At 46.1% G+C, this 27,680-nt stretch overlaps 1 protein-coding gene across 2 annotated transcripts in view; it reads right to left on the reverse strand.

The window, feature by feature from the left end:
* The window catches only part of SIDT1 (SID1 transmembrane family member 1), a 46,697-nt gene extending 22,086 nt beyond the window's left edge, over positions 1–24,611 (reverse strand). For both annotated transcript variants that reach the window (XM_064465412.1, XM_064465419.1), the window contains exons 1-9: positions 24,191–24,611; positions 7,572–7,693; positions 6,398–6,568; positions 6,155–6,200; positions 3,950–4,051; positions 2,709–2,792; positions 1,896–1,989; positions 585–656; positions 101–194 (exon numbers count right to left, since the gene is read on the reverse strand). In XM_064465412.1, coding sequence (XP_064321482.1) covers positions 101–194; positions 585–656; positions 1,896–1,989; positions 2,709–2,792; positions 3,950–4,051; positions 6,155–6,200; positions 6,398–6,568; positions 7,572–7,693; positions 24,191–24,373 — 968 coding nt within the window. In that variant the 5' untranslated portion in view covers positions 24,374–24,611. The remainder of the gene's footprint in view (positions 1–100; positions 195–584; positions 657–1,895; positions 1,990–2,708; positions 2,793–3,949; positions 4,052–6,154; positions 6,201–6,397; positions 6,569–7,571; positions 7,694–24,190) is intronic.
* Positions 24,612–27,680: the final 3,069 nt, after the last annotated feature.

The following is a 27,680-nucleotide window of genomic DNA, read 5'->3' on the forward strand; positions in this document are numbered from 1 at the left end:
ATGCTTGCTGACCCACTTGCCCTGAATTCACTGCAGGGTGAGGCATCTCTGAGGATGAAGAGAAACAGAAAGACTGTTCTTGTAAAACCCCTCAACTTACCTGATGTAGTGCACAAAAGCAACGACTACTGAACCCAGATAGAAGGAGAGGAAACTCAGGAAGCTGAATAACATAGCCTGGACATAAACAGACTCTGAGGAAAGAGAAGGCATCAGTTAGCTCACAGAGCAAGAACAGCCCCTCTCAGAGCCAGCGCTCCAGTCCTGCTCTTCCCCATACCACATGGTGACAATGCCAGCCCCAAACAGTCCTTCAAGACCCATCTGCTTTCTGCAAGAGGAATTGCTAGAACCTGTTGCAAGGTTCTCCCCCCATTTCTTCACCCCCAGTGCTAGCTGGTGTGCCCATGAGATCACCCTGTGCCCACAACACCTCCTGGAGTGGACCAGGGCTGCAATGTTTTTGACTCCTCTGCTGGTGCTTTCTGCACCATCCCAGAGGGCTGCTGGCCAAGCCGTACCCTCCTACACAGAACTTCCAAGTCCCCCAAAAAAGCTTCATTGCTCTGCTCAAAGACACTGACTTTTAATAGAGGGCACAATCGTCACTTGAAGGTTCTTTGTCCGCTGCAGGTTCCAGGTACGGTTGACATTCCCTGTGAGATGCAAGGTGTACAGCAAATTTAAAAACAATCAAACATTAGTGAACTCTGGCCATTATCTCAGTTCTGTTCACTTGCAAGAACACCTGAGTCTGGCTTTTCACTAAAATGTGTGTCTAGTTTTACTCTAACCTTTCCCAGGCTTGTCAATGTACAGCCTTTTCCATATGTTTCCCCCAACTCCCCTATATCCACAGCCTGTTTTTCAGGCTAGCAATCCCTGCTTGAGTCTTCCATACATTGCTCAAGTCTGGATGCCTGAATCCCACAGGCATCTTGTCTCCTGTTCATCTAGTCGCCAAAGGGCAGTTTCTGTCACTACAAACACTGGGACACCATTTTTGCCTTTGGCCAGAACTCTGGTGGCAAAACACTTCTGTGCAGGATGCCATGCTAGAGTCTTGTTATATTTCATCAGGGCTTAGCACAACCTGCCAGTAGAGCTCTGCTGACAGCTTTAGGATAAGAGAAAGACACATGGAAGGTCACAATTCTTTTTTAGGGTGGGAATTGGGGAAGCCCAGTATATCTGTTGGTTGCAGTCTTTATTCTCCTAGTGGGAGGAAGCCATCCAGCTTTGAGGATAGGAATGTCCCTGGCCTGCGATGGGCTCAGCTTGTCATGGGGACAGCTGCACCCCCACTCATCACATGAGCAGTGGGGGCTTTGCTTTTACCACTGCCCTGGAGGTGGACACAGTGTTTTCTGACTGGGAAAGGTACTAGAACAAGTCTCTTGTAGGATTACTCTCCAAAAAATTACTTGTTTTTCCTGCTCCCCCCAAGTTGTGAGGCTGTCATAGATCCAAGACAACAGCTGGAGAAGGTGCCCTCTGCTGGAACTGCCATCTGGGCCTCCATGCAGGCAGGAGGATAATACAGCAGTAGGGAAAAAAACCAGGAAGCTGTAAGCACTGCTTGGGCATCTCCAGTATCTCCCAAGACACCAGTGACTCCTCAGAAGAGCACATAACCCCAGCAAGCCAGGTGCTGTACTAGCCAGCCACTTCCAAGTGACAGGGTCACCAAGTCCCTGGTCAACCAAGTTCAAGGTTGATCAAGACTTTTAACCTGCCCAACAATATTAAATTGATACTTGACTCTTCCTCAGAGGTACCCAAATAAGACAGAGCTATACGACCATCCTGTGTCATCCCACAGGAAAGTCTTTAAGGACTCATGCTGCTCCACCACCTGGATGCAGCAACCAAATCCACCTCCCAGTGCAACTTACCATGAGTAGAGGAAGGCACAGAACCCCCACAGGCGTAATCCTCTGGCTTGATGACAAACACAATGAAGAACTGCTCACCTGGGAAGTCTTTTCTCTGCATGGGACAACAGGAGACAGAATCCCTGAGAAGTGAAGCAGCTTCTCCCTCCAATGCAAAGCAGAGGTGATGATCTCCACAGGGTCAAAGATCAGGTATTAGCTGCTACACAGGCACCCAGCCTTACAGAGGCCTGCCTGTTCTGGACAAAGCTTGGCTTCTGGGGATGCTGTCCTCCTCCTTGCTGACCATAAGCTGACTGAGTTCATCAGCACACAGTACAGCAGTGCCCCAGTACAAGTAAACCAATGCTAATGTATTTATTTATTTATTTATTTTAATTAGTGCAAACCATCTACCTAAGCTTTGCTCATTATGAGGCCCTACTACCGTCACTCAGTGGTCGAAGAGCCAAGGTTTGAACAGAAGATGCCTGGCTACAGCCACTCCGATCTAGAGCCTCAGCACCTAAGATGTAACACACCTGCCTAAGCAAATATAAACAAGGTTTTGTAGTAAAAGGTAGCATCTCTTCTTCTACTAATATCAGCTGATCTAATAAAAACAAAGGAGCAGAGCCATACTGGAATTAACAAAGTAAAACTAGGGATGCACAGGACAAGCCACTGGAAGGGAAAAAAAAAAAAAAAACAAAAAAAAAAAAAAAAAAAAAAACAAAAAAAAACCAAAAAAACCCCAAAACCCAAACAAACAACAACAAAAGAAAAACACCACAAAACCACAAACCAACATTGGGACAAAAATCAGCATCTCACCTGCACCGTTATGGCTGCCTGCTTTGTCATAGACTGGTAAACACCGTTGAACTCCACATTATGGTCCAGGTCATACACTGGGCACTAAAACAGACATATCTAAGGGTTAAACCAGGGACAAAATCTAAACTAATTTTGCAGGGAGCCACAGAACAGGCAGTGCAGAACAGCGCAAAAAGGCCCTGTTTGGTGTGACAAAGGAAACAAAACAACCAGGACTCATTCAGAAGTTAGAAAAGCTGCTCTGAAGATACCGCTGTGGCCTGCACTGATCTCTGCATTCTCACAGGAGGGCTGCAGTTTAATCCCATAAGAGGATTCAGCCAGACTGATCACTCCACAATTCCCACTGGGCAGTGCATACACTCAGCTGTACGCTGGCCATGTCACATGCTTTGCAGTCTGTCTTATATACGAAGTGCTTGCCCTCATTTTACTTTCCCACTCCTCTTAATACTTTATAGGTTGAAAATCACCTGTCACAGACTCCCTTCTTAGCCTTCTACTATTCAAACACAGGGATGTAGGCAGCTGATGTTACCTATTTCTCTCCCCGCCCCAGGTATGAAAGGCAACTGCCAGGACTTCAGAGCCAGTAGCCAAGGCATCTTGCACCTCTGTCACCGTCCTGCTGCTCCCACACTGCAGCTCCCTGCATAATTCAGGGAAGTGTGAAAGAAGGAGAAATATGGGGCTATTTCCCAGCTGTGAGCAAGAGCCAACCTGCATGGCAGGGAACAGCTGTTCTCCCTTTCTCAGGAAAGGGGATGAGTAATTGTGGAGAGAGGAAATCAAATTGGAAAGGAGGAGAGATCTCATGTCTGGAAATCAGAAGCTCCCCATGCTGCCCTGAGCCAGGGGGAGTCAAGGGAACAGCACTGTCCCCTCCCTCAGCCACCAGCATCCCAACCAACACCACTCCACAGAGACAGACCCATATCACAAGGCAGCAGGGTGTTAAAACTCAAGAGGGGAACATAAAAAATGCACTCTGGACAGGCTGGAGAGGAACAGCTTGTTCACTTATTTGAAACAAAAATCTCCGTACGAGCTACTTGAACATCTCTGGGTTTGTCTCTTTCCCACAGGAATTTCATTTCTCTTTCAGGGGCTCCCTTCATCACCACCACACTGGGTGAAGCCCTTCCTAGGGCTTTTCTCTCTCTTGGGGCACAGAACCCCTCACAGCAGGACACAGAGCTCCAGCAGATAGCTCCTTACCCTTCTGTGCTCAGACTTACCACAATATCCTGGACAGAGACAACGGAGCATGGGTAGACTGCATCAGACACCACTTTAATAATGACTGAATCGACATCCTGAGGAAACTTGTATAGAAAATACTGAGGAGAAAACAGAGTATTGCAAGTTACTGTCCAGAAATCATACCTGCCATAGCTTCAGAGCCTCGCTAAGGTACCTACACAGACCAAGTTGGCCTTTGGGGTTGGATGTGGAGGGCTTTCACAAAAATTCAGATTTCAAATATTAGGACCCTACACTACAGAACAGCACACTTAATATGTACAGACAACTCCCCCGCTTGCACAGCAGGCTGTTAGACACAGACATCTTCAACATGCAAGTCAGAGCATACCTTCTGCTCCCCTGAAGTTCTTTGCCAGCTAATGAACCTAAAGTGACTTCATTTTATAGCCTACTCCATTTCATGTTGCTATGAGCAATATCCAGATGTTTCCATGCTGCTGGCTGTACTTCATAGACAGAACTTATCATGGAGTTTATTTCAGATGGGTTGCCTCATAATAGAAATTGTGGAAAGTATTAGGTCAAAGAGTTGATCTCTGTCAGGAGTTTCATAATTAAATGCCTGATATTAGCTGTAGGATTTAGGTGTTTTGGTTTTGTTTGGTTTTGTTTGGTGTTGAGGATGGGGGGGTAATGCAGGTAATGCTCCAACCACAAGTCCTTACAAACTGACAACTCACCAAGCCAGTTTCTTCAGCAGAGCGCATTTTATTTCTGCCAAGCAAGGACACTGGCGGTCTGAACTCCTTGGTTTCCCAGGTACACTACCCTTGGAAAGCTTTAGGAAAACTTCCTTCAGAAAGTCACCCATAAGGACCCTTCCATAATTTTCTTTTTAAGCCACACTTATATCAGAGTACAGAATTAACATAAGGGTCATTGAGACCTACAGTTCTCTCCTGCACAGACTGTGAGTGGTAGAAAACACATCCAGACAACACTCCTGACCTATATGAGCATATATAATTTTTCCTTCTGCCCTCAAGTGTGAGCTGGGTTCTGGACAACTCCTCCTTCAGTTGTTACGCTTGTCTTTTTCCAGTCTTAGGCTATTCCAACACATCTAGATTTTGAATTGCCTTTTTTTTTCTTCCCTCTGCAGACTACTTAATACTTTGATTTACAAAAACCTTAGAATTATAACATTTACAAAGCACTCATCTACTCTCTACATCTGGTCTATAATTAAAAGTCACCAATCTCATATTAATTGTGGCAAATAACAGGCCAAAGTCACAAAGTTAATTCCTGACCAGATTCTAAACACTCCACATTCAAATTACAAGATCCTAAATAATGAGGGTTTATAAAGAGCCACCACCATTCCCTATGCTCCTATAGTATAAAATACTGCATGTATCTGCAAACCAGCTTAAGACATTTGACCTTAAAAAAAGATTAGCTGGGATGCCTGGTAATAGGAAACCTAGAATTAAATGGTGTTAATAACAGTGTTGATAACAAAAATGGAGTACCAGACAGCCTGGGTAAATTACATGCTCTCCCAGCTCTACAAGCTCCTGTATCACTATAGTTACTGCCAACAGCATTTTCATTCAAGAGAGGACTTGTAGTATCTGCTGGGCTCTAAACAAGGCTGCTCAGCTGGATGTGCTGTACATGTGTGCTCTCTTCTGAACTAATAACCAGACTTATCAGGCATTTCATTTATCACCTCGCAACTTGACTTGCTGCCTGAGCAAGGAATAGCAGTCTGAGTTCTGATGTACCTTTACAGCTTACTTATGTATTTATTTTTCTCCAGTGAAGACTGCATCTTCGCTAGTCATGCTAGGGCAATTGAATTAGCACCAGCTGGAACAAGACTTTGGTGCACACCATCTCACTTCCCATGAAGAGCAGCAGTCCAATGGCCTCTGGACCTCTGTACATTTCTGGAATTCCCTGAACTGCAGATACCATTCCTTTGCTTTGGTCGTGGTTTTTGGTTCACTTAATTGCTTTGCAAGAGGATCCAAATATGCCCCTAGAGGGGCTGAGGCACTGCTACCTCTTTACTATATCCACTGAAAATTCTACAGTAAGGAAGTTTCCCTGCACCCTAAGAGGGGAACGACCTAGTCACATAAGGCTTTTGCCCTCTCTAACAAAGGATCACATCAACCATTTGGATATGGTAAGACATAAAAGCAATGTCATGCAGGACCCCTCCTTACCTGGGGCTGGGAAGGACTGGCAGTAAAGTTAAAGGCTTTGTTCGTCCTAGAAAAGAAATGCCAGTATGTTGAAGTCTAAAACTGTCAGAGTTGGAATACACACAGAGTACCTTCAGATTAAGGAAAAGAAAAAATAATATCTTTTTTTTTCTGGGAAGAAGAGAAGGGAAGAATAGGCAGATGGACCAAATCCATTACAGACATATGAAGAAATTACTTTTGTAGTCTTGCATTCCAGCTTACTCAAGTTGGAAGTTCTCGAGCCTGGTGACTAGCAGCTCATACGCAATGTTAAATGGTGCCATGGAAGAGACGTCCACAAATATTATCTGGTCAGAGGGTCCTGTCTCAGGTGTTGGCTCAGAAGGACAGAGGGTCCGACTCACTTCTTGGTAATTATAGGTTCTCTGGTAGCTACAACAGCCAGGCGAAGGAGGGAAGGGAAAATTGGATGGAAGAGAGAGAAAGAGCAGTTTAAAAGTTGTTCTGCAGTTGTAAGAATTATATTATTTTTCCCCTGCTTGCATAACTGAAATACTAATCTGAAAGGCCAAGACCATTTAGTCTCTTATTCAGAGCTCAAACTCCACCTCTGTTTCCTCTTGTGATCTGCACAAGGGACGGGTCATCCCCAGCATCTTATTTCCCTCGAGGCTGCCTGTGCCATCTGCAGATCTAGCATATCTGCCATTTGCTGGAGGCAGAGAAAGCCATGACAGCCCATAGCAGTCACTGCTGTAACCATCCCCTGCATCAGGCTAGGCACTGCAGGATACCTGCTGCCTGGTGCCAGAATTTCAGTCACAGGATGAAGCTTCAGAGCTGAGATGGTCAAAGGTATCTGCAAAGTCTCAGTACTTGCAGCCTAACTAGATCTGAAGTTGTGAAAGTGATGCTGCTGTGTAGCTTCAGCAAATAAAACACCCCCAAAACAACCACCACCACCCAGAATAGACTCAGTCTCTAGACTAAGCTGTAACACTTAACAACTCTTACCTTGGGTGAGAAATAGAGGAGAGCCCTTATTCCCCAAATACACTGTAACCCAGACGTTACAGTGCTCTTTTGAGAGCTTGTTCAAACCCTGCTCCGAACTAGACCCCAAGAACTACTTGCACAGGCCACAGGCAACTGTGGAAATGACAATGTTACCTGGTAGATTCACTGTCTGGTGACACAGGCAGATCCCCAGCAGGTAATCCTCTTGGTACTTTGCGTATGTATTTGTGAAACTAAGAGAAAAGGGCAGGCTGCCAATGAGGTTACTTACCAAATCCTGGTCTTCCTATGTCACTATGACAGTGAGCAATCAAGCCCTGCAGTCTACACAAGTAGCAAGATCTAGCATCAGAGGGAGGCTGATGCTGAATACATCTGGCAGACAAATGTGTTACAAGGAAGAGACTCCAGTACTTACAGGCCTCGAAAAATTAGTGGGACCTGCCAAGACAGCACTCCCTTCTGCTGGCGAACTACAAACAGGACAGGGAATTGGAGGTTCTCAGAGCTGCTATTCACATACACCCGCACTGCATCTACCTGTGGGAAGAGAAAGGAGAGTACAGATAGGTGTTAGCCAAAGGCAAAGAACAAGACAGCTCCAAATCTAGGTGGGAAAAGCCTGTCCCCTTCCTCAGTCTGACCTAGATGCTGGCAATATCCACAGGGAGATCAGCAGTGTTTGTCACTAGACTGGTTATTTCGATCCAGAGGTCATTTACAGCAGTGCCTCCTTGCTGCTGCTCTAATCCAGAAACACAGCCCGGTCCCCAGGTCAGAGGTGACTGTCAGATAAGACACAGTGGACAAATGCAGCAGATGTAAGAAGAAAAGAGTTCAGTAGCTTCCACTTACCCAGTTGGGAGCACCCTGCATAACTTCTGTTATAAACCTAAGCAAACACACACAAAACAGGTGGCCCTTAGTTTACTATTTGCTTTGAGAAGCAAGCAAGCAGCTTGTCTGCACCAAATGGGAACAGCACCTTTTCCATTTGAAAAAAACATCTCTTCATCTCCCTCTCCAGAACTGCATGCATTGCTCAAGAAAACAGGGTATGAGAATGTGTAACTCATCAGAAGAGACAGTACATCTCGATTAAAGGCCTTTAAGTGATGAAAGCATATTACGTAGATAAGACATACACATTTTAAGCCCAGCACATCTTGAAAAACTAGAATGAACTCTTACTAGATCCGTGAAAAACTCTTAATAGATATCTCAACTTTATACCCTCCAAGAAGAGTAAATATAGAAGGGGTCCCACATTCTGAAAAACCATACAGACTTAGCAAGGTAGCTGACAGGCAGCTACCTGAGATGGCAATCTTATGCTTACCCAGAGGACACCAGGTTCAGAAAAAGGGCTTGGCATCTGCAAAAGAACATTTCCCATTTATTCTTGTTTAGTGATTCTAGGCTCACATGGGAATTTAGTTTACTGGAACAAAACACCTTCTTGAAAGCCATTATCAACTTTCCTGCCATCAACACCATAATACAGGGGCTACAGCCACCAATTCCTAAAAAAATAAATTCTTCAACAAAAAACATCATAAATAATTTAATTAAAACCGCTTTAAGATAGAAGGGTAAATATTAGACCCTTTTTCCATTGCCTTCTGGTTTCTAAACCTTTGCAATACTCTTTTGGCACACCTTCCAGCTTTTTCTTCTGACAACAAAAACTACATATATGATTTTGTTTCCACGTAAATTTCACAGGAGGGTGCTAAAACCAAGTTAAGAAAAAACACCCTCACAAAGCAAGACTCACAGGTAACACCTGAAGGGTATCAACACAGTAGGCCACCACCACCAGATAGCACTGGAAGGTTACTCTGCAGCTTCCTTAGTCTCTGTGGCTGCCCAGCTCAGCTGGGGGAGCCAAGCCAGCGGATGCTTTTATAACCGGGAAATGCTGGGACTGGGCTGAACACACTGCTGCTTGTTTATAGGTGTTTGCTGTAGTTATTGTGACAACGAACGGGAACCCAAACAAAGTGACATTGGAACTTAACAAGAAAATAAATCTAAGAAGCATGAAGACACGATGATCAAGCCAGAGTCCCACAAGCACATGGAGCCGTTCTTTATCCATGGGGAAACCAGCTACCACTGCAGAAGGGACACATTCCAGCTGCCTGTTCAGCAGGTTTTTGCCCATGAAACAATTAAAGCAAGCCCACCTCCACAGGCAAAGTGATGTACACTGCCTCTGGTTGGGCACCACCCTGTGAACCCTCCAGGGCTGGCTGCATCAGCACAGTGCAATGGGGAGCTCACATCAGACTCACAGCAAATGGTACTGTTGGGTTATGCATCCTCAACTACTCATAAATGCAAGCCAGGCAGTGGGAAATTCTCTTCTGCATTGTTTTCACAAATACAGAAACTGCATCAGTTGTGTGTATGTTGCAGATAGTCAAGTTTACTTTAATGTACAAGTTGTTTGTATTCATTAGAAGACTACGAAAGTTACATCCCTACTTCTTCTAAATTCTCAATTTACGAGATGTACTGGCTATTTGAAGTATATGGTAATGCCGAGTGGCATTAAAAAAAGAAAAAAGTACTACTGTTACAGTTTGCCCAGGCTTTGGACACAGGAAATAAAATAGGCCTGTAAACTGGGGTGGAGGATTTAGTCTCCTCATGGAGATTAATCAATATTTGGCTCTCTGAAGACCTCACTTGCCATCACTGTCTCTTACTGGATTAATTGGAATAAATGTGGCATGCGAGATGAATTCCTACCTACCCAATTTGATAAGCTGTCAGGGTTTTGGCAATCAAGTAGTGCTGGAGTTGAAAGTATTATTTGCTGCCTCCCTTCCAGAGCAAGTCCAGTTCCTTACATGTAACCAAGATGTGTCTTGGTCCTGCCTTAGCTCTGTTCATCCCCACCTCTCTGGGGCTCTCTAGCAAGCCGAGGCAGAACAGATATCTGTGTGGCATAGCTCACTGCTGGACTAGGCAGTCCCTTAAATCCAAAGGGGACAGGCAAGCTGTGAAGCCTGTTTCCCTTGGGAACCTCCATAAGGAATAAATAATGTCTACTTGACATGCCCTGTTCATTCACTTCTTGGCATCTCTGCTCCCTCCCCACAGATGATGTTTTCTAAGGAGCATATAAAGGCTGAAATCCTTTCAAATCTTTTGACAGAGGAATTGGCCATTAGATAAAGGAAGATTCATTTCTATGTCCTCAGGTTTGGCTGTTTCCACCATTGCCATCTTATAACCCCTCCAAGACTCTTTCTGAAGACAGCTTGCTTTATGCTGGTGAAATTTATACCACATTGAGTCCCATCTTATGCAGCAGCATGGAAGAACTCACATGGGACCAGCAGGATAGAGAAAAAACACTTGGGCAGAAAAGAGACAAGCTATAACTAAGCAAGGAGTCACTGCCAAACAGCCTTCTCCTCATGAAGCATGTGAATTTGTCTGACAGAAAGTAGCTTTTTCTACTTTCCTACAGAAAGTAGCTCTTACTTTCATTGTGCTATGTATTTCTTCATCTCCCATTCTGGAAAGCCCAGAAATGTGTTTATTTTCAGAGTTCCAAAACTGTTGTGGTTGGAAGCAGCTTCTTGAGATCACCTAGTCCAAGCCCCCTGCTCAAGCAGGGTCAGCTAGAGCTGGTTGCTCAGGGCTCAGTCATGTTCTGGACTCTCCATAGATGGAGATTCTAGAACCATTCAGGCAACCTGTTCCAGTCTTTGACTCCCCTCACAGTAAAAAATAAAATAAAGTTACCTGTGCTTCAGTTTGTGCCCATTGCCTTTTGTCCTGCCACTGGGCATCACTGAGAAGAACCTGGCTGCCTCTTGTTCATTCCCTCCCACCAGGTATTTATACACATTGATGACACTCCCCCAAGCCTTCTCTGCTCAAGGCTTAACAATCCCAGCTCTCTGAGCCTCTTCTCATATGAAACATGCTCCAGTCCCTTAATCATTTTTATGGCCCTGCACTGGACTCACTCCAGTAAGCTCATACATTTCTTGTATTGGGGAGACCAGAACTGGACGCAGTACTCCAGGTGTGAAAGCTTTGCAGCTTTGTAACTGCCCCAAGCAACTCCGTAGAGCATAACTCTCCCTTCTCTTACAGGACAAAGCCACCTATGTAAACGCTTCCTGGACAAGCCCGACAGTTACGCGTCTCATACAGTGACCCATTAGTGCTCCATTCACACATATTTTTACCCTGACATCCTCCTGCTAGCCTTAATGTTCACTGCTGAATCTAGCCAAAAGATTTAGTGTTTTCATCTCCTGTGAAAGGAAAGCTAATTAAGACCATGGCTGCAGGTGCAATAATGCAGCAGAAAAGTTTTGCAAGCTGGACTCTGTCAAGGCCCTACTCAGCACAGGCCTCCTGCTGCCACCCCACATACCAGTTTGAGCTCCTGCTGCTTCTCACCCAGGGTGGCTGGAATGTCCCCGAGCAAGAGCTACTGCCCTTACCTGCACAGGATTACAAATTGCCTCCTCTTTGCTGCCAACACTGATACTTGCTTCTCTCACCTTAAACTATAGGTCAAAGCACTAACCATACCTTTTTTTTTTTTTTTTTTTTTTTTTTTTTTTTTTTTTTTTTAAGATCTCACGGCTCTTTCAGATAAGGTGCTTTACTAGTCTAGGAGCAGTCAAGTTTCCTATAAGGAAGGAGGCAGGGAGGGGAAAGAGAAGGTGGCAGAGAAAAAAAAAAAAAAAGAGACACACCTGCCTATGAATCCAAGGCTATTAGATGTTTATTTAACTAACAATAAGCAACGCTAAGATTAACTCATTCTGTTAAGGACTGAGGACTGATCATCTATTTTCAGGCAGCCCTGCTGTTGTGGCAACCACCGCTCCAGATGCCTGCAGGGCTTGCTCAGGTAACCAAAGACTTTTGTGAGTTTTAGCTTCCCCCATATAGTTAATATACAACTACTGAAAGGCCTCTTGATTTTTCAGTGACATGCTATATGCCCACAGCAGTAATCATCTCCATTTTACAGATGCTGAGACTCAAGGGTGCAAAAAGAAGCAGAGGGCTGCAAGCAATATGTTCAGAACCTAACTGGGGACATTGACTGAGACATTTAAAGGCTAAAATCTGCTCCCTCTACAGTTTCTACTGCATGACCCTCAGGAACATCAGGTTAAGAGGGAGGATGTTCAAAGCCTGCAGCTCACAGCACACTGCTCTATCACCCTTCTGCTGCAATACTGAATGTCCAAGAAGCTGCCTCATTTACAGTACTTAGGAGGTGCACTCCCCTTCCCACCCCCTGCCCAAGTCTCTTCCCTCTGACTCTTTCCAGCAGTTGCACAGCAATGCTTCTGCTCCCCAGATGACAGATCTGTAGTCCCTCTTCTGGGAAGCACTCAAGCATCCTGCTCTCCTCCTCTTTGACGCTCTGCTGATATCTCATGTGGAGGCCCTAGCCTGTTTTTCAAATCCTGGCAGTCCTCAAAGCTTCAGTCTTTGCTAACAGACCTCAAAGGAATTTTGTTCATGCAAAGAGATGAATTACTGATCCCAAGGTCATTATAAAATTAGCAGAACTGACCTCCCTAAGATAACACTTCTATCTAGCCTAATCTTTGATCATAATGACCAAAGCTTGTGCAAGATGAATCTTGGAGGACACTAAGCACATGGCTTACCTGTACCTTTTGTACCCTTATGCCAGAGAAGGGCTGCAGCATTTTCCTGGGGGTATGAAGAGCAACAGCTGCCACAGAGCAAACATTCAGGACTAGGATTTCTGCTCTGCATCTAGACCAGTATCAGAAGGCAAATCCTGCAGCCCAACCTACTACAAGAAAGGTTTAATCACTGCCCCTGTGGCACCTCTGCACCACAAAGGCAAAGGTGCAGGCCATTTACATGTTTGGTGCGTACCATGGTATAAGGCTCAACTCTACAGCTCCTCTCAGAAGAGCACTGCTATAAATCACAGAATCCCAGAAAGGGTGAGGTTGGAAGGGACCTCTGGAGATCATCCAATGCCACTGGATCACAGGCAATGTGATTCCATTACACTTTTCATTCCTCTCACCTTTTTCTCTGCACTCTCCACAGGCAAAAATGCTTCCCAAGCCACACTCAAAAGGGTGTTTCAGAGAGGAACATCAGAAAGTCACAAGCAACATTTACAGAGTAGCTCATTAAGAAGATCCCAGTGTGCTTTAAATTTCACCTTAATATATCAACAATTCCTTTGCAGCAAATACCTCTGCTCTTCCTATGTTTGCACATAGCCCAGATCAAACAGGAGCATGGTACCACCTAACACCACCAAAATCTTTATAATAAAAGCCCACGGGAAAAAAAAAAAAAAACAGAGCAATTAAGAGTTGGACAGACGGTGACTGAGGTTCCAGTCCATCTAGTTATTTACCCTGCCACCATCACCACAGCTAACACAGGGCCTCTCATGGGCAGATCCTGCACTTTCAGTGGAGGGACCAGATCCCAGCCCCAGGACGCAGCTCCATTCTCCCCCCTCACGAGTCTCAGGGTTACAGCAGCAGCTCAAAACCTTGGTTGATGGGTCTCTGCCTGACATAATAGCTACTCTTCCAAAACATGGCAATAAAGCAGGTGGGATTTGCCCATGGGCTGAAACCCATGCAAGAAGCTCTCAACTAACAGTCCCTCCAGATCCTCCTCACCACTTGCAAATGAGCTTGGGGATATCACAGCAATGAAGTTCAGCAGAATCTAGGTGCAATTATGAGGAAGCTTGGGAAAGTGGAGAAAGGATTAACATTTAACTGCAAGCAGGGCTTCTCTCATTTGCTGTCAATCACTCCCTGATTTTGTGCTACAGAGTGGAAGGAACCTGAATTAGTGTCTTGGAGAAAGACATTTTGCCCGGCAGGGTGAACTGCCTAGCAGAAGCATCACAATGTAGCATCTATGAACTGATGTTTGTGCTTTTTCAGGCCTCCTTCCAATTACCTACCTTAAACTTTTAATCCATGTTTTGCTTCTAGATTCTCTTGTCTTGATATAGACAATGTACACATTTTCATGAAACAGACTTAGTAAATTCACCACTGAGCCAGCGCTACTAGTCCCATCTTTCCCTTTGAAAGTCAGCATTTGGCATTTGCCTCAAGGGCATCATCTCCAGCAAAATATTTTCAGAAGAGTGGAAAAAAAACAGGAGGCAAAGGAAAAAAAAGGTGATTTATTTAGTTCAAACACCATTCTCCCTCCATACCATTCCAAAGATTATTTTGAGAACAAACAGTTCTTACAGTAGAACCCCTCCCCGCTACAGAACCACTGCTCCCATCATATGCAATCCTCCCTCCCAACACAGAAATAAGAACCTACCTACATTGCACTTAGAGACAAGAGGAACTCCAGCTAAAAAGCACAGTTTTTATTTGAAATAATAATAAACCCCCACACTAGAACAAAAGACTATGAGCCTTCTCTGCATCCACTCCCACTCACTTAGCATTGGTGAGATGAGGAAGAAGTTTTGCCTGGGCAGTAAGGAGGTCAACCAGGCTGCTGTCACTCCTGCAACACCACCACTGCTGCTGAGGGACTTCACTTTGGAGCAGACCATCTCCAGCACTGCAGAAAACTAGTTGCCCCTCTCCCTTCTGCCTCCTTGCACGCACACAGATGGAGGCTGTCTATATTGGTACTATAATACAGTGCTAAATTTCATCTCTACCTTCCAAGCTGAAATCCTCACTTCCTGAGGATACCTACTGTTAGATTTGAGGTGGGACAGCCTAGGCTGCATCTTGGGAAACAACCTTGTGTACCAAATGCTCCCTTTGAGAGCCAGGCCTTGCACTAACATTTGTCAGCAATGATCATACTGCTGCCTTTTGCACTGCACGGCTGAGGCAGGGCCAGGACTGCTTTAAAGAGACTTCTGCTCCTCACGTTCCTTCCCATTGCCAAGCCTCTGCCATGTCCATCTCTATTCACCAGCCAAGCTCATGACAGTTTTGTTTCTCAGAAGACTGGCCTTGAGCTTTTTTCTGTATTTCAAGGTGGGAAGATCAGTTAGACAATTGAATAAAGAGAGAGGTCTCAGCACTATATAAAAACATGTTAAACTAGGAAGGACAAATATTTGTACTTCAGTTCTATCACCACCCTGAAGATAGGGGGAGGGGAAAAAAAAAAAAAAGAGGGAAATAATAAAAAGGTGCATCTGAATTCCATTCTCTAGATGGGAAACAGGCAGGAGGAGACAGTCCCAAATTCACACAGCCAAACAGGACCAAGATGGCTGCAAACATTAAGCAAAATAAACCAGGCTTTTGGTGACACAAAAGCGTCCTTGCACTGATTATTAAGTCTGTATTTCCCACATAGACCACACATCAGCTTGGGGATGTCAATTAAAGGACATGCAGGAGGTTGCAACAACAGTTTCTGCTGCAGGCAAAGGTTTTCAAGAGCATTACTGTGGATTCCTTTCCACAGTCTCACGCTAAGTGAAATGTTCAAATCACAGCAGGACTTCACCATGTTCTCCGACGCACCCACACATGAGCCGCTCCTTGCGAGACCTGTGGGAATTATCAGTCCACGTTGCAACAGCACTTGGTTGTGGGCCTGACAAGGCACCAAGCCAAGTCAGCGGGCAGGGAACACATCCAATACGCAAACACACAGGCTGCTAGTTATAATGGAAGGTCTCAGCACAGGATATGTCTACAAAAGCCACTGAATTGCTGCTCTCTGCTGTTGCACAAGAAAGAGGTGCTTCATTTTTATATAAACCCTGAAATTAAGTGAAGTAGGATTCAGCTGAATGGGATAGAGCAATTGAGGCAGCGAATGAAGCACATACCTGTCAGCACCAAACTTTCCACTGCCAACACAGCAGGGGGAAGCCGAGACCCTGAAGGAAAATAGTTATGAGACAGTGACAGGCGTTACAGAACCTCTTTCCTGCCCTCTTATGAGATATGAGCACCACTCCTGTCTGACAACAAAACAAGTAGAGCTCAGAGGAGCATTCCCTTTCAGCTTTTCTCTGTCTCACTTTGTGCCCTAACGCCAATAAGTCTTAACTGCCAAAAGCAATCTGTCAAATAACCTCGGCCCACAATTTTCTTCCAGTGTTTCTGCCAGGAGTATTAAATATACAAAGAGGCATAAACTAAGTGGCAGGCTCCAGGTATGTCAAGCACAGCCTCAGTCACATTAACATAATTGTTCCAGGATTAATATTTTTCATTTAAAAGTTCCACTTTGTGCAAATATGCTGTGTGGATTTACAGTCTGCCATAGACATTCCCATGAGTTCACTTGTTTGCAACAGTATCTGTGCAGCATAAATGGAAGTAAGACAAACACAAAGCATGTTAAATATTTATCTTTTTCCTTCTTTTTAGATTTTGTCCTCCAACCAATGTCACTAGGCAGTCTCCAGGACAGCCAGAAAGAAAAACTAGGAATTGCTATGCTGGATGAAGCCGCTACCTGTTTCTGACCATCCTCAGACTTCACAAGGTGCTAAAAATAAACAACTAAATCCTTTTTTGGACAGCCAGTTAAGGAACAAATTCCTCTCTAATAAACAGCATCTTCCTAACCCACAGCATCTGGAACTCTGGGCTAAGACAACCTTTGAAACAAAAGGGTTTATAATCCTTCCAAATTTGCCGCAACCCCAAGCTCACAGGAATAACTATAGGGATTACAGTCACAACACAAATATCTGGTTCTTTATTGGCTCCCAACTTCTTCACCTCAGTGACACCTCAGATGGGGACTGAATTACATATTCTACAAGTTGTCTTTTTTAAAAAACATCGTTCATTTGTTTTAAACCACACCAAAGTAGCTATTTCTACGCCCAAAGGAAAACATCAACCTGAAGAAAGTAAGGAAGGCTGCCTCTAAAATCCTGTGTTTCTCTTAGTATACACAGCAGGAAATAACGTTTGTTTATGCCAACGCACTAAACTATATTCTTAAACAGAGCAGATGGCACACCCTTGCAATACAGCTTTTACAGACTGCACTTTCATTCCCTAAATATCCCCTGAAATAGCAGACGAGGTCTGTATAGGAAAAGCATACCTTCCTACCCAACAACTTCTACACAAGTTATTTAAGGACATTTCAGCCTCCACTTACAATGCAAATGTTTGTATTATAAATTGCTGCACTCTTCTTGGAAAGAGTTCAAACTGAGGAGAGACATTTTGATGGAGTTACTTTTAGTCAGAAAATTTTTTCTTTTTTAATCTAAACATCTTGGGGGTGGGGAAGGGGCAGCAGGGAGAACAACAAAATCTGATCAGCTTTGATTTTAAACGACAGGACAGCCCAACAAGAAGAGAGCGATTTTAAGATTTAGAATTACACCCAAATTCAAAAGAGATGCTTTAGTTCAATGATAAGTTATCAGGCTTGACAGCATTAGCTTACACATTAGAAATAAAAATAAAATTATTGTCAGCACCAAAGTCACCATTTGAAGGTCTGCAGGCCACTCGGCAAGAAACCACAGCAGACTTCTCAGGCTTTTTTCCTAAAGCCTGCAAACTGATAGCCTCCTTCAAGATGTACTCTCTTTTGCCCCCCTAGGTAGGGAAACCCACAACGAACAAAATCCTAGAAAGGCAAAGAACAATTTAAGTTTAAAGGGATCTCAGGTGGACACATCATCCCATCCACAGCTCAAAGCAAAGCCACCTCCCACACAATTCTCTCATTTAAGATATCCCATTTTTGCCAGAGCCAAAGCTTTCAAGACTAAATTTTCTGCTGCAGAAAACAATGGTCAAGCTCATGTTTTCAGCAGATCCCCACACTATTCTCTCATAGTTTACTTTTGTTTTCTCCTGTAAGCAAGAGCTTTTCACGTGACTCTGGACAGGGTGAGGAATGGCCAAGAGACCCCACTGAGAAGCAGCAAGAGCATTCCAAGTGCTGTGTACTCTACACTGCCTACGCTGTCACCTCCTAACGTTGGTTGTTTTCTTTAAAAAAAAAAAAAAAAGATAAATTATATATACAAAAGTTATTCCAAAGAGATTCTGTTGAACCTTGCTTGGCTTCAGGCATCATATACTATAACTTGCTCCGATTTTTCTAAATTTGACATTATGCCTACATTTTTGCCTCATAAGGAATTTAATATTAGGCTCCAGCAATGGTGTGCTGTGGCCCTTCCAGTGTCCTGTGGTGAACAGACTAGAGCCAGCAACCAAAAAGCAACACCACTCAGGCCCTGGACATCCTGCAATAACAAGAACTCTACTGACCTTAGGAGATCATCTTGTTCAAACATTTGTAGTCTTCCCAATTTATTTGTTTTTTTTTTTTACCTGCATGTTTGGGGCTAAAATGGTGGGCTTCCACTCAGCATTAAGGAAGGATAAACTTAACCTGTTCCCCCCATTATAATTCAGGTTCACCCATCTCCAAACAGGAGACTAAAATTTTATTCCATGCATGGTGTAGCTGTGGGCTGAAACTTGGGGTGGAGCCAAGGCAAACATTATGGAGAAGACACGTAGGAGAGCAAGGGAATACTTTGAGGAAGTTAAGTTCCAGCCTGAAAAGTCCTATGCATGAAGGCCAAAATCAGCTCAGAAGCAAGAGGTGAAAAAATTGCTCCTAGAGTTGTTTTAACAGACATGGGTACTGCTGCAATGGGACCTACATTCACATGTGAAACAGCAGAGAACAGTAAACAGATTTGATCACTGTCACTTATTAAACCAGGTTGCCCTGTGTAGTAGATCAAGGAGTTTCTCTGCAGCTACAACAGATGGCTTTGGTCTGAGCAAGTGACTCATCACACAACTCGAGGAACGTATGGGTGAATTCCAGTTCCGGCTCCTTGCCTAGAGCAAAGCAAGTGCAACTGCCATCCAAACCTAGGATACAGAGACCTGTTCACTAGGGGACAGAGGAACAAACCCAAATGGATCACGCTCTTTGTGCTTGAAAAGGCACTTGGTCTCTACTAGAGGGTCACAAACTTTAAGGCATCTAATCGAAAGATTTCCATTCTTCTTGCTAGTGTTGATTCCCCTCTTCCCATAGGCCGGACAACTTTTTCCCACCTGCAATCACGAAAGAAGAAAGGGTAATGATGTTAGCAACCCCCATGGTGGCACACAACCTCTCTCACTCATTCACTGAGGGTAATTTTTTACTCTTCACCCCTCAGATAAACTCCACATAGGAAGGAAGTCACTCCAGAACTACACATCCTCACATGGTGCAACTCCTCAGAGAAGCCGCAGCTTAATCTACTGCCAATCACAGCTTACAGTAAGGCTGGGCCATATGTGAACTGAGACTGGGGCTCTGTTCCTAGTCCTGGCAAGGGAGGAGGAGGATATCACCCACTCTTTCTCCTAAAATAGGTGCAGCGCACTGCTCAGATTTTGGGCTTATTGCAACCAAGATACACTGCATGGATGCACAAGCACTGTGTCTGAATTGCAGCAGCTTTACCTACAAATGGCAAGTTGGAAACTTGTTCTCCTGAGAAACTTGATTTTCTAAACATAGTCCACGTATCTTCCAAATCATGCTTTCAGCTGACTTGAGCTCTGATTAGGAAGAACTTTTGTCTCCTTCCTCATGATACTCTCCTGCACCACTTAGGACTTAGTACAGGAAATACCCACATGTACAGTATTACTGGCATTTGTGTGTTCAGCAAATTAACCATTCGCAACTGCCAGAGCTTACAGTGGTGGAAAGAGCCATTCACTTTGAATTCCCTCAGTACTCCCACACCCCCCTTTTCTTTCTTTTTTTTTTTTCCTTCTCCTTTTTGGAAGCCCTTGTATTATTGCCATCATGGAACTAAGCAGGTCCTCTCACTTGTCACATAAATCCTTCTCCAGTCAATGGTAATTCCAGGAGAAATATATTACAACTCCTGTTCAGTCTTCTGGGCTGGAACACACTGCACAGGCAGCTCCAGCAAACCAGTTCTCCTTCCTTCCTCCCACCCAGGTAGGGACATATTCAATATATGGAATTGGAGATGCTCATTAGTGTGCTCATTTTTTCCCCCCATCCTGGATGTCTCCAGCTGAAACAATCCAAAAATAAGATAATCCTATCTGACCAACTAATTGTTCACCAGACTTCCAATAGCGCACATCTGCCTTTTCTGTTAAAGCATGAGTACACAGTGACAGGCACAACAGCTGGTTTGTTGTGTTTTTTTTTTTTTTCATTCACAGTTAAACATTAAACAAACAGCTGTGCAGAGGGGAAAATTTTAAAGTGAAGCTAGGAGGAAGAAGGAGGAACTAGAAAAGCAGTAAGTCTGCTCCATAACAAACAAAGAGTTTCCACCTTGAGGACGCAGTTTGACATGTCCCTCTGTTCACAGGCCAATGCTAGAAGACCCTTGCAGCAAAGATGGCTGTGCTTCTCCTCAGCACAGCTCTTCTTTTTCACCTCCACCTCAGGAATTAAGGCCTAAATCCTAGTAGCCAAGTACAAAAAAGTCTGCAGCTCTCCTGCCTCAGACACAAGGTGAAGTGTTTCTGAACTGTCCATAGGAGGGGTTTTCCCCCTCCACGCACAGAGAGAAGAGACCTGGCAACGTACGCATGTATAAGGGTTTCAGCTAGGTGACTTGGTTAGCATATAAGTACCCTTATTTTCATTTCACACACCCAGGAGTTGCACAGAAGGGAAGTCACTTGCCTGTCTCAAAGTAGCGCTGCTCCAGAGCCCCGAGTTGTGCTTTCTTCACCTTGAATACATCCGCTCATGAGCCATCTCATAGCTTTCCCCCTTCCCTTATGCATGCATACCTGTATCCCAAGGAGCAAGGAAGACTATGTGGATGAAGAACATCCTCTGAGATTAGGCAAGCACAATACTTCTCAGAAAGTGATAAGACTCTAAAGCATCAAGCAGGAGTGTTGACAGTCTTGTTGCCTCCTTTCTCTCATCCATCATTCAAGCATTTCTCAATTTTCAGATGTGCCCTGGCAGCCAAAGCACATGAGCAACCAGAACATTTGCAAAGGACAGATGGGTCACAAGGCAGCCCTCACACCTTGTCCTTGGTTCCAAGTTGTCCCTTGCTTTGTAGGCCTGCCCTCATGAGAGGGAGCAGCAGAGAGGGGAAAACAGCAGAACCCACAGCATCAGAAAAACAAATCCCAGACCTGGCTTTGCTTCAGAGGGAAAGCAATTAAACTCACCCACTGCAGCCCTTCCAAACAGAAAATGCTCTTTTTATTAAATTAAATTTCCTGTAACTAAGCTTAATGGCCCACACGGTACCTGCCTCAAGGAATCAGAGGCTTCTGGCTGACCTGCCATCAGCACAGAGATGGGAGGAGACTGAAAAGACCAGGAAGAGCAGAGAGCTCGCAAGAGGCAGGCAACTGAGAAACAGAGGCCGATGCCCCACTCGCCAAGAGTTTGAGACTAAAGATAGTAGTGAAAGGTAAGGACTAGGACACTGAGTTTTTGCAGGACTTGTGTTCCTTCAGAAGGTCCAACAACTACCCAGAGGACAGCATACCCCTAAGTATCTTCACAACTCTTGCACAAGAAAAACCTGCCCACAAGAGCACGGTCCCAGGTTAAAGTCAAGATTTCCACCACCAAGCTTCTAAACTTTGAGCAGTCCTCACCATCAGGGAGATGCAGGACTACCAGGACAAATCAAACTCTGGCTCTGACTAGGCTGGCAAGAGGAGACCCAGTCATGTTTGTGTCTCATCAGTTCAGAGCCACAGCTGGGGAGGGGGCTGCACACACCTGCAGTCTGTTGCCTTGATTAGGCCAGACACCTTCCTGAAGGCTTCTGCTGCTTCAGCTCAAGAATAGCATCTGTAGGGCTTCTCAGTGAGGAATCATTAAATGGTTTGGGTTGGAAAGGACCTTTAAAGATCATCTAGTCCAAACTCCCTACCATGGGCAGGGGGCTATCTTCAATAGGACAGGTTGCTCAAAGCCCCATCCAACCTGACTTTGAATACTTCCAATAATGGGGCATCCACAGCTTCTCTGGGCAACCTGTTCCAGTGTTTCACCACCCTCATCATAAAAAAATTTCTCCCTTATGTCCAAGCCAAATCTACCCTCTTTCAGTTTAAAACTGTTGCCCATTGTCCTGTTCACTACAGGCCTTGTTAAAAAGCCTCTCTTCATTTTTCTTACAAGCCCCCTTTATATATAGAAAGGCCACAATAAGGTCTCCCTGGAGCCTTCTCTTCTCTAGGACCTTCTCTATCCTTACAGCCTCTTCTGGGCACCCCTCATCAGAAAGCTTCCAAGCACAGTCCGTCTTTATTTAAGTGGGTTTTTCCTTCCAAATTAGTTTTCATAGCAGTAGCTTGTTGCATGGCCCTCTTTAAGCACATGAATGGCAGTGCTTGGAGACTTCTGCATCAAAAAAATATTAAGCCTCAAACCTGAAGTTTCCCTTCTTAGACATGCTCTTGACCAGCTCAGTACCTCTGCAGAGATTTCATATTCCAGCATACAGGAACATGGAGATTAGTCCGCTAAAGTTTCCACTTAAATGCAGCAGCAGTCTGGACTGGGTGGCTCTTTGCAGCCATGGGAATGGCCTAGAGTCTGAAAGTAACCATCAAGCAGAAGATGCATTTAGATACCTGGAAACACCACAGAGCAGCTGTGTACTCCCTCCCTGCCACCTCCCACTCCACTATTACTCTAGTTTTTCTCCTGGAGAGAACACTTTTCCCTGGAAGGTGTCCGGCAAAACACATGGCTTCAAAGAGCACATTCAACAGAAGGAAGTGGATTAATTTTAACTGAAGTTAGTCCACCTGCTGTGTCCGCTAACAAGCCACAGACAACATTTGATCTGCAAACAGGCCCTCATCATAACACCCAATACCTGTAACTCCTGAAAAAGCCTAACTTGCATTACCACCAGCTTCTTCGAGGAGGCTCATGCCCAAAGCATACTTTTGGCCTCCTGTATTCAGCGGTGACACCCAGCAGTTAAGTAAAGGTGGACTCAGTTGCATCAGAGCCCTGACGCACAACTCCTGCCCCTTAAATACCAGATGCACTTTATTACATAGTAACACACATAGCAGAAGACAGACAAGGCTTTAAAAGTCTGGATCTTTTGGAATTTCAGACTAAAGCAAAGCAAGGAATGATTAACACCACCGCCCCCTGCTTCTCCCCCTTTATCATGCTCTCTACCAACTACCTTCATATTGAAGCATTAGAAATACAGTGTAGAAAAAAAAAAGAGGATGTTTTCCATTTTCTCTTGTCCTGTGTAACTGAAGACAGGAGGGAAGATTCATTTGCCCCATTTCCCATCTTTTGGTACATGAGAACATCTTCCCAGCAATTAACACCCAATCCAAACAACGGAGGCAGAGTTTCCAAGGTACCACTTAGCTATTTGAGATAAACACGACATTAAAAAGAGGGGGAGGGGGGAAACCCGCAATAGCTAGGCATACATAAATGACAGGCTTCCTTCCCCATCACGAACAGCCATGGCTCTAGTAGTGCTGCTCTGTAGCCTCCTCACATCACACCACACCTCACCTCACCTGTCTCGCCTCCCAGGGGGGAGCACCCTGATCCTACTCAAGCACTCAAGTGTGAAAAATGGTATATAAAAAGGTTCATTGAGTGCACCTTCCCGCACCTCCCCCCTTTTTTTAATTTAAGGTAGTACTGTTGTCCTTATAATTCCATTCTAGACTTTAAACCCGTTTTGCTGCTAGAAGCGCTGGATACCAAGCCCCCTACGCCCTCTAGGACGCCGCCACCCTCTCTCCCCGCAGCCCCGGCGGCGTGCCCCGGCCGTGCTGGGGAAGCCCTCGGAAGGGCGAGGGGGAGCCCGCAGGTGCAGCGCGGCTCCCGGCCCCCGCGGCGGCGGGAGGATGCGGGCAGGACCGCAGGCGAGGAGGGAGAGCCCGGCCCGCTCCCGCACAGCGGCCGAGCAGCAGCGGCGCCCCCGCGTCCCCGGCCACACCGGCGGCGGGAGGGAGGGCGAAGGGGGACACGGTGCATGTCCCCGGCGCTTTGGGGGGATGCTCCTACCTGCCCGGGCTCACTGCTGGAGGCGAAGGCATAAACCCGCTCCGCGCTGATGTTCACGGCGCCCCGGTAGACGCGGCCGAAGGTGCCGGGTGTGGGGCTGCCCCCGGGGCCGCCCGCCGCCGCCGCTGCCCAGAGCAGGGCGCAGAGCAGAGCCCCGGGGGCCGGGGCCGCCCCCCCGGCCATGGGCTCTGTCGGTCCCTGCCGCTGCCAGCCCCGCCGGGCGGCCTCACGCCCGCTCGGTGCGGCACCCGGACTGTCTCTCCCCGGCAGGGCGGGCGTCGAGGCGCTTTATTTGCAATTTAAATAAATAGCTCGGCGACACGGACGGGAGGCGGGGAGGCAGCCCCGAACACCCCGGCTCCTCGACCGGGGGGGCGCCGGGCAACTTTCCCCGGCGAAGGACCCTCCGGCGGCCGGCGGGGGGGGAAGTGGGAAGGGGAAAGGGAAGGGAAGGGAGGCCAGCGGGCTGGCCGGCCCCGGGGAGGAGGGTCTCCTCCTCGTGCCCGGCCCCAAATTCTGAGCCGGCCTTGGCAGACGGTTGTCAGGGAGCTTTTCCCCTTGGGGAGCTGTGCCATGAGCTCAGGGGCACGCCGGCATTATCAGGCACATGGGGACGGGACCATGGCAGTGGCATCCGCAGGGCTTCAACACACCTGGCCCACGGATCCAGGGCTCTCCTTGCCCGCCACTCGACCAGCTTGCTGGAGCGGTGGCTTGCACCTGCAGCACATCTCGCATAGGGCCATCCCCGACCTTTATTTTTGGCCACTCCTAACTTTGGGATAAACACCCTCGTCCTTTAGTTCAGTCCAAGGGTGTGAAAGGCTGCAGCAAAATGTCATCTCGTTAATTCAAGCGTGGCTTGGTGTGTCTTACGTTCTTTGAGTTGTTCATGACACTGCTACAAACAATACTGTGAGACTCTTAACCTTTTCAGCAAGATGAGAGCGATGCCATTGGGCTGTGAAAGGTCTCTCTCACAGCCCTCCCATGTTCTGCTGAAAACATGTCTGCAAAATGTGTCAGATCCCATCGTGGAGGGAGGCATTTCTAAGTCAGAGAAGAGACCGTTACTAGAAAGCAACCTGAAACGTTTTTCAGACTGAGGATGAACTTGTAGGAGCCACAGTTTTATAACTGTGACTGTGACTTTGGCCACAGAGGCTTTCCAAATTGTGGGGTTTGGTTGCAAGACAGAGATTTCCTGGGGGTCACTTGTCCCCTTTGGAGGAAAAGTTGCAAAGCTCAGCAAAAGGAGTCAGCGTGCGTAGTGCTGTCATTTTGATCTTTGGGCCTTTGTGTGATCTCTGCCACAAGAAAAAAACAAGACAATTGTCAGTGATTTCTGTGTTTGTCTTGAAGCAGGCTGCCGTTCAAGTTGCCCTGCCTTTTGTCAGAGCCCCAAGAAGTGGCAACTAAGGCCAAAAGCCCCTGTTTGAGATCTGCTGGAAGATGGACACTCCAACATGCAGGAGTTTTCAGCCTGAAGCGTCATGCTGTGCAGACCATGAGACCTGTGCAATGTCACCTCTGAGTTCTTTTGACTCTGTCTTGCCTCTTAGTGGGACATGGTGTGACCTGTCCCAGGGGACTTCAAGCAGTGGTGGCACTGGGAGACATGTGGCTTCCCCTCCCCACCCTGCAGAACCCAGGGCTCCCCAACCCTCCAGCTCCTTTCTCACCCACTGCCCTCTGCAGAGCCACAGGTCCCTCTGGTGGGACTGGCAGCCCTCTAACACATGCTAATGCTAGAGGGAGGAGACTGGGCAGCGCATCTTCTCCTGGAGAGGAAAGGCTTTAGGGAACAGAGGAAGTACAGCAAAGCAAAGCTGCCATGTCAGGGCCATGCCAGGTTGCTCAGAAGAATGTGACAGTTGGCACAAGGCCGGTATTCTGCAAACCAAAGTACCTCTGGCAGCTGCAAATAATTTTGGTTTCTTTTTGTGCAGTACGTATTTCAAATTGGGAGATCAGTGTGGTGTCAGTGCATTGTCCCACCCTAGTCGTGTTGTCTTCATGACAAAGAAGTGGCTCTTCATATAGTCCACATTTTCCAATGCAGAATTATGGATTTTGTAATGTACTTGCTCTGAGTGGATGTATGTTTTGGTGTCTTACCAGACACCACACATTTTTTCTTCACCTTGAATTTGAGAATTCAAGTTTTCTTTTCAAAGCATAATACTTTGTTCTTGTCATTAATGACTTTCACCTCACTGTTTCGAGGTTCTTCCTGCAATTTGGCAATGTTAAACCTTTGTTCAAATCCTTGCCTCCAAAGCGCGGTAACTGCCCAGCTCGTCGTTATTTGCAGAAGTTTGAAGTCAAAGGTCAGTTCCACCATTCAAGTCACTAATTAAAGTAACCAATCCTAGCAGACAGATCAGATCTCTTAATTTTATATACCTTCCTACTCACAGGAGAATATCCACTGCTACAGTTTGGGAATTGCTTTTCAATCATATACCCCTCTCGTTAATTCGACCTAAGCCTTATTTGCCTTTGTGAGAGTGGTGTTCAAGGCAATGTCAAAAGCCCTACTGAAGTCAAAATATGTTTCACCTATTCCCTTCTGCACCTAAGTCAATTCTCTCAGCAAATAAATTAAGTTACTTTGACATGATTTGTTCCAGGCAAATACACACTGTTTCTCATCACTTCATTGTTATTCAGTTGCTTGTGCACTGATTGCTGAAAGCTTGTTTCATTACCTTTCCAGATAACAAATGGAGGTTGGATGATTTATAACTGTTCACTCAGCCCCTTTGATAAAGACGGGTAGCCCGTTTTCCCTTTTCACTTCCACCTGGATCTTGTTCTTGAATGGCAGCATGTATTTTAGAAGAAAGAACTAGTCCCTGTAGGAGACAGGATGCTCATCCAGACAGACCATGGGTGTGGTATTCTTGTGTGTGCCACAGTACTCTGGCATCAGAGGACAGCGAGGGCCTTCCAGCTCCCTAAGGGACAGAGAGCCAAGTGCCGTAACATGGCCAGCAGAGCAGGGACCTCACTGGCCAGGGCCCCATCACACAGGATCTGAGCAGGGCAGGCCTGGAGATGGCAGCTGGGGTCAACAGGGACAAGTCCATGGTGATGGGATAGGTCTGAGGTCAAGCCAGGAACATAAGTTTGCGAGTCAGGTCCAGTGGCGGCAATCAAGGACGGACACAGCCCCGTGATCATGAGGCAAGTCCGTAGCAATGAAGCAAGCCTGAGGTCTGGCCAGCAAGTTGGTTGACAGGTCCGGGTTGATGGGATACAGGCAAGGCTGTCACACAGCTGTAGCTGTAGCTCAGGCAGGGCCAAGCACAGAAGGCGCGGCTGAAATGGAGCTCCCATGGGAAAGGGGAGGTCAGCTCCCGCTGAGGTCTCACTGCAGCCCTGCCTCTGCAGTCACTAGAGGGAAGGGGGGCAGCCCTCAGTTGAGCTATCTCTAGGTCAGCAGCGGGCCTGGGGTACAAGACCTCCAGGAAGGGGGGTGATGCTC

The sequence above is a fragment of the Phalacrocorax carbo genome, chromosome 1 (assembly GCF_963921805.1).
Source record: "Phalacrocorax carbo chromosome 1, bPhaCar2.1, whole genome shotgun sequence".
Taxonomy (NCBI): domain Eukaryota; kingdom Metazoa; phylum Chordata; class Aves; order Suliformes; family Phalacrocoracidae; genus Phalacrocorax; species Phalacrocorax carbo.